At 27.6% G+C, this 7,134-nt stretch overlaps 2 protein-coding genes across 4 annotated transcripts; one reads left to right on the forward strand and one right to left on the reverse strand.

The window, feature by feature from the left end:
- Positions 1-1,275, forward strand: LOC109608480 (cancer-related nucleoside-triphosphatase homolog). 2 transcript variants are annotated; one of them, XM_049961387.1, is made up of 6 exons: positions 1-19; positions 394-470; positions 548-710; positions 761-857; positions 909-1,088; positions 1,148-1,275. In XM_049961387.1, the coding sequence occupies exons 2-6, from the start codon at positions 440-442 to the stop codon at positions 1,229-1,231; spliced, it is 555 nt and encodes a 184-aa protein (XP_049817344.1). In that variant the 5' UTR covers positions 1-19; positions 394-439; the 3' UTR covers positions 1,232-1,275. The 2 variants fall into 2 exon arrangements, with proteins under 2 accessions (XP_049817344.1, XP_049817343.1); XM_049961386.1 differs by lacking the exon at positions 1-19 and having other exon boundaries at positions 263-470.
- LOC109608470 (DNA helicase MCM8-like) lies at positions 1,226-5,780 on the reverse strand. 2 transcript variants are annotated; one of them, XM_049961385.1, is made up of 11 exons: positions 5,766-5,780; positions 3,766-4,017; positions 3,455-3,714; positions 3,137-3,400; positions 2,816-3,032; positions 2,605-2,765; positions 2,281-2,493; positions 2,121-2,230; positions 1,845-2,067; positions 1,632-1,793; positions 1,226-1,502 (listed from the first exon to the last, which is right to left on the reverse strand). In XM_049961385.1, the coding sequence occupies exons 2-11, from the start codon at positions 3,920-3,922 to the stop codon at positions 1,299-1,301; spliced, it is 1,971 nt and encodes a 656-aa protein (XP_049817342.1). In that variant the 5' UTR covers positions 3,923-4,017; positions 5,766-5,780; the 3' UTR covers positions 1,226-1,298. The 2 variants fall into 2 exon arrangements, with proteins under 2 accessions (XP_049817342.1, XP_019880468.1); XM_020024909.2 differs by lacking the exon at positions 5,766-5,780 and adding an exon at positions 4,186-4,325 and having other exon boundaries at positions 3,766-4,134.
- Positions 5,781-7,134: the final 1,354 nt, after the last annotated feature.

Genomic DNA, 7,134 nt, shown 5'->3' on the forward strand with positions numbered 1-7,134 from the left:
GTTGATCTGCAATATTGAGGTAAAGAAGTGCATATTATGAGTATTCGCTTACACTAAAAATTATAAATCAATAATGAACGATTACACTTAGTACTTAGCTTCTAGATTTAAAACAGAATAGAGTACTAAGCAGACTTATTAGTATTTGCGAGGTTTCTATTGAGAGTCTCAATATTTATCTTACGCTTTCATGTGTTCCCATTGAGGTTATATACCATAAATAAATTTTATGACTTAAAAAAGACAAATGATCTGATGAGAATCATAAATAAAATAAGCCATCATAAAATTTTGAGGCACTGATCGAAACCATATAACACTTTGAGAACCCCGTTTAAGGGATATAAACGTTTTAAATATTGGCAATATTATAACCTAACATTTTTGTTACAGTTCAGTTCAAACTTAAACATACATAAATTTCAAATTTTGAATAAATATGGCAAATATTCTACTTGAAGGTTTTCCGGGTACGTATAAGTACATTGAAAATTCAATATAGTTAAACTATTTAAAAAAATATAATTTAAATAACTTTCTACCTTAGGAGTTGGAAAGACTACACTAGTTAAAAAAGTAATCGACAATTTGAAAGTAAATGGAATAGATTGTGACGGTTTTTATACAGAAGAAGTGCGCTCGGGCAGAACTCGTGTTGGATTTGACATAGTTACTTTAAACGGTCAACGGACTTCTCTAGCCAGGAAAAGGTGCAGGTTTTAATAGTAAATGAATATCATTTTTATTTTTATTTATTCAGCATAAATGAAAATTTGACAAAAAATCTTCCCCAAGTTGGTCAATACTCAGTCTTATTAAATGAGTTTGAATGTTTAGCATTGCCTGTTTTAGAATCTGTAAGATAAATTTCAGTGTTAGTTACAAATTTATGCATAAAGATGTTTCAGGACAAATCAGTTTTAATAATTGACGAGATTGGGAAAATGGAATTGCACAGCAGAAAATTTGAAGAAGCTGTAAGAAAGGCGATTTTAAAAAAAAATATAGTTCTTGCAACTGTTCCAGTCAAATGTAATCTACATTTAATTAAACAGTTAAAAGGCAATTCAAGAAACCATTTAATAATGGTACATTGTGCAAAATTAGATACTTCAATTTAATGTTTAATATTAATTATAATTTTTAGGTTAATGAAGCCAACAGAAATTCTTTGACAAAAGAGATATCTGACCTTATTGTAAAAGAATATAATAAAATAACCACAAAATAAATAATATAAAAATAATATTTATTAAAAAAATTATAATTAAATACTACAAATTTTATCAGGAACAACTTTAGATATCAGCACTGACCAACTGATAATTATTATGCCCTTTGTTTAATAAGTATCCTTGAATATTTAAGCTTTGTAACACTTTGTAAAAATTTTCTTTTGCCAAACCAACTTGTTCACTTATAGTTTGTATTTCTTTTTTGGAAAATATCGACTTTTTTTCCACTTCTGACTTGCGTTGCAATTGTCTCAACAATTTTGAAACCTAAAAATATATTTATTTTCTTTACCACAAGTGTTGTCAAAAGTAATATAAAAAAATAATTATAATATTCAACTTATTAATATATATATAATATAAAATTATATATTAAGTTTTAATTACTTAACTTACCTGATTCTTTTTGCTCATCCCAGTGCCGTTTTGTGATCGTGTGTTGTCCAAAATACCATATTCATCGGTGAATAAATCAACTAAACTGTGCCGCATTATTTCCACCACTTCAAGTGCATCCTTTTCCGTTACGATTTCCCTAAGTTCAGATTTTGCTCTGGCCTAAAATAAAACATTTGGGATCCCTTTAATAATTAAAAATAAAATAGTTACCTGAGAAAGCCTAATTAGAGAATTTAACTGCCGCGTTGTAACGGGAGTGCAATCACCTGATTGAAACTGTTTTCTTAAAGTTAAATAAAACTGTTTTATGACTTCTTTAGCCTTATCACTCAATTGTGGGTTGACATATTTTTGTGCGTATGCTATATATTTTCTAAACAATCCATGTGGTAACAAATCTAAGGTTTCTCCAGGTTCCATTCGAAGTTTATCTCTAAATAGTCATATATTTGCAGTGTGCCATTTGTATGTAAGTAAAAATATTACCTTAAAGTGTGTCCTTCTGAAGTACTGGCGTCAGCATTATAGAACGTCTGCTCGATCTTGATACCTGCATGTAGAGCCAATACGTGTCTAGAAAGCAGCAAATCCAATTCCTATAATAATCCATAATACTAAATACAGCTAAAACATGTATAAGGCATACTTCATTAGGTTGATCCAGCAATATGAAGATCAGATCGAATCGCGAAAGCATTGGCGAGCTAATTTTCAAGTTCTCTGCTATCGTTTTTGATTTGTCATAGTGCCCACCCGCAGGATTAGCTGCCGCTAGAATAGTAGTTCTTGTTGGTAACGTGCAAACTATGCCTGCCTTGGCTATACTGATACTCTGTTGTTCCATGGCTTCAAGGAGACACTATAAATTCAGTAAAAAGTTTAAGGATCAGTACAATGAAATACAGCTAGATGCAATATATAATTTAAATCATAGGTCTGTTAAATGAAGTGAATGTTTCAAGATAATTACCGCATGTTGAGAAGGCATTTTATCGAATTCGTCGATACAGCAACAACCCTGATCGGCCAACATCAAAGCACCAGCTTCTAGGGCATATTCTCCGCCCACTTCTCTCGTCATTGTCACCGTCAAACCAGAACTGGTACTCGTGTTTCCACAAACATACACACCTAAATACAAAACTGCCATAATCCGTCATAGACGGGTGTTTATCTCTCACCTCTAGGTGCGACGTTCGTACAAGCCTGCAACATTTGACTTTTTCCCAATCCTGGATCTCCAACCATCAAAATGTGGGACTCTGCACGTCGGTTGTCGCACTTTGTCCCACCAAATAAGGCCAGCAGTAGGCCAGCTTTAACAATTTCATGTCCGTAAATGTTTGGACATAAAGATTGGACTAAAAAACGGAATAGTTTCGGCTCCGAATGGATTTGCTAAAAGTTTTACACAGAAACATTAATTATTTTAATAATGATCTCTAAATCATATATTTTTAAAATTTCATTTTAAATAAGTAATTAAAAACAATTTCTCTTACTTGTATGGCATAATAATCTTTAATGTTGAAAGTAATTCTTTCTGATGCTCCATAACTGCCTTGACTTTGATTTTTGTTATTGACTACAGAAATAGCATGTAGGTATAATTGGAAAAGTGATTGTTGTTTTGATTTTCCATTCTGTTCAGGGTTTTCCACTTTTATTATGCCAGTTATAGTTATATCATCCCCTGGTATACATGTTTTGACTAAATCTTCCATTAAAACACAATCCAGTGTTCTTGGTACTCGTCCATTTTCTGCCTTAAGTAAATTAAAGTTATTTAAATTATTATTTATTTTGATCAAATAAACTACCTGTTCAGTCCCAATCAGTTCTTGTATCCTTATGGATTGATAGCTGATTGTTTTTGTATGTACTGATGAGTGTTGGGGTATAAAATTTGATTGTGCTCTGCATTTTGTTGTTATACATTTGCTGGGTAGTGTGTAGTTGCCATCTGTTTGTTGAACTGTCTGAAGACTAGAACATGATGAGCATAGAAAGGTCATGTAACTACAGATTATTTTAATGTTGCCTGATTTTATGACAGTACCACGTACAGACACTAGCTTTCCTAAAATAACTTATTTAGTTAATTGATAATTTACAGTTTAAATTGATTCACCATAATAATTCACTCTTAAATCTTTAAGCTGCAAACTGGGTTCAAAATTCACAATTCTAGGTCTGATTATAGAATATTCTTTTTCTTTGGGATTGCCTATATTATTAGTAGTGTCTTGAAGTTTCTTGATTAAGTTTTGATGAAGTGCTAGTCCCATTACATTTAAGTAATACTGAGTATTATTTATTATGTCAGTCTTGTAGTCAGTCCAGTTTTTTGATAAATCTTCATCATTGATTAAAAGCTTATAATCTACAATAAAATATTTATTCTCCTCGATAAAATCTAAATTAAATGCACTGTTATGTTGGTCCACATACTGTTGAAAAGCATTAATATTATTTTTCAATTTTTCAATATCAACATCATCTACAAAGTTAGTTATAATTATTTTCAAAATGTACCTTTAATTTATTTTACCATCTGGAAAATACAACTTAAATCCATGAAAACCATGTAAAAATGTTGTTCCTATCTCAGAAGGAGCCTTTTTAATGTATTTGTTATCAGTATAATTTCTAAATTTATAGTTGAATTTGTTCATGTTTACTATTAGGCGGCAATATTAAGTTAGGTTATATTGTGACAGTAGGTTATGTACTACATTTGTTTGTTTTGATCCGAAGAGTTAGTTCATAAAGTGTATCTGCTTGTATTAACAAAGATTAAATAAATACGTTTATGTAAACGTAATTAATATATATATATATATATATATATATATACATATATATATATTCTACGTGTCTACCAGTATTTACCATTATCAACATTTGCCTATGTGGTCGTGAATATAATTTATTATTTTTATGTATTTAATAAATATAAAAAAAGATTAATATTATAAGATTACCTATTTATTTAATATTTTTCTATAAGGTGTGTCTAAAATAGGTTAAAGAAAAAAATCTAAATATATTTTTTTTCTCCTGGAGAGATACTGTTCCTCTAATTTAAATTTCAAAAATGAATTATTTCACAACTGAATATTTTTTAAAACTATTATTTTCATTTATTATTTGCAGAATTTAGAAGAAGATTATTTTTGGTTACCACCGCAGTTTTTGAGATACATATTTCAGGTTTCAATATAATATAATATTTAAAGAAAGTTAAAGTGACTGTACAATACAAAATTGTCTTGTTGATGACAAATTTGGAGGCATTGACAAAATTGCAATATGAAAGATCTTGGGCTTGTCGATAATTACGTAAATATTTTTTAGTATATTTTTCTACTTGTCGTATTCGCAACGCTTCTATGACATTCACCCATAGTTAGTGATATCTACTATATTACTTTAACTTTATTCAAGTTTAAAAAATATTTAGTGAGAAATGAGAATATTTAAATTTGAGAGACTGTCTTTGCCTCAGGAAAATTTTTTGGAATTATTTAAAATTCCCTTAATTATTGGACGTGTTCTACTTGGTCCGAAATTTTGAGCATTTTTTTTTTATAAACACCTTGTACAAAGTGGCCCATTTGAAAGCTAGACACCCTCATAAAATTTTTATTTTTTTGTTCGATTTTAACAAACTTTGTTTTCAATTGTAAAGTACGAAAATATGTACTTATAGATAAAATATCACGTTTTTTAGCCTAAAACCAAAACCTATAGAATAACCTATAGCCATAAAATCATCAATTTTACAGAAAATCTAACTACATCACTGGATAAAGCACCTTGAATATATACCAAATTTCATTAAAAATGTATATTAATAATTCTGTGGAAAAATTAAAAATCACATATTTCTCATCAATTTATTTTTTTAATTAAGTACTCTTATACTTATATGAATAATTTCAATTTTTACAAACTTCATATTACGCCAACAAATTATAGTCAAATAAGTAAATATAGACCAATTGCAAGAATAAAATGGAAAATTATTGTAGAAAACGTTAAATTAAAGTGATGAGGCGGTTGTAATACTTTGAACAATATGTTCTCTATTTATAATCATATCTACAGGAAAATAAACAAAAATCTTACCTGGATACTAAAACTACCAATGGAATATTTTGAAGGACATCTAATTCAAATATTAAATTTTTAAATCACAAATATAAGAAAAAATTAAAATATTTATAAATAATTGTCCAACGTTTATATTTACCTAAATTATAAATACAGGATAAATAATGAAACTAATATTTAAGTTAACATTTTATGAAATTAAAACAATATTAAATTTGAGTTTTTCTCTTGAACACGTTTTCAGCTATATTGGATCTAATACTCAGATATATTCGAAAATCTACAGGGCGTACCTTAAAAATTTTATTTTTCAATTGCTAAATAATCCACTTAGACTAATAGTGATATCAACAATAAAACTTATAAGATAATTTTTACTTATTATTAAAAATTAAAAAATAAAAACAAATAGAACCACAAATTACCAATGTATATATTTTACTGTATAATTCAAATATTTTTCATATAACTTTCAGATAGTTAAGTTTTACTACAATTCACAAAAGTGAAATATATATATATATATATATATATATATATTTACAGTAAGAATTTCTTTAATAATTTTTTGTTTTTAAAACACCAATATTTTTTTACAAATTTTATTGTCAAATTTAAAAAAAATTAACGAAATGATGTGGCATAAAAACAGTATTTATAAAATTAAACTTGTGTTCAGATATGAATATTTACAAACCATATAATGGGCAGCCGACACTTCGTTATCTTAATTGCTGTTTCAGGAGAGAGAGTACCAAAAATGGTTTGAGAATATGTACATATATGTGTACTACAAGTTTTTTGACCAATTTTAATTGTTCATTTATTCGAACTTATCATTTCATATCACATTTATCATGTTTATTATTGTCTCATATGTGGTTTATTTTTAAATAAACATAAACTTAAGACATCAAATTGAAATCAAATATTGACATTCTCGAATTTATCCTTCTTTTATGAAAAATTATATACTTGCATTCTATAAATTCTAGTCGTTAGTTTTTCGTATTTTTGAATTATCTTTGTGTTATGAATTCTGCCTAATAAAAAATTAACGTAAATAAAGTGATTTAGTCGTAAATAACCTGGTTGTAAATCAAAATATAAAATAAATTTATTAACATATATATATATAATTATTTATAATGGATTTTTGTATTTTTTACGAAATTTCAGTTATGATCTACTTTTTAATTTGTCTATTTAAAAAACACCAAAATTTAAATTTAACAACTAGTTAATCAATTCTAACCTTAATGAAATAACCATCATGCTAAAAATGGGGTAAAGGCATATCTACCGAATAAAATAGACAAATAAAAACTGTTTAATAATAAAATTTTTAAAATAATTTTATTCTTGAAATTTGGTTCCTAAATAC

The sequence above is a fragment of the Aethina tumida genome, chromosome 1 (genome assembly GCF_024364675.1).
Source record: "Aethina tumida isolate Nest 87 chromosome 1, icAetTumi1.1, whole genome shotgun sequence".
Lineage (NCBI taxonomy): Eukaryota > Metazoa > Arthropoda > Insecta > Coleoptera > Nitidulidae > Aethina > Aethina tumida.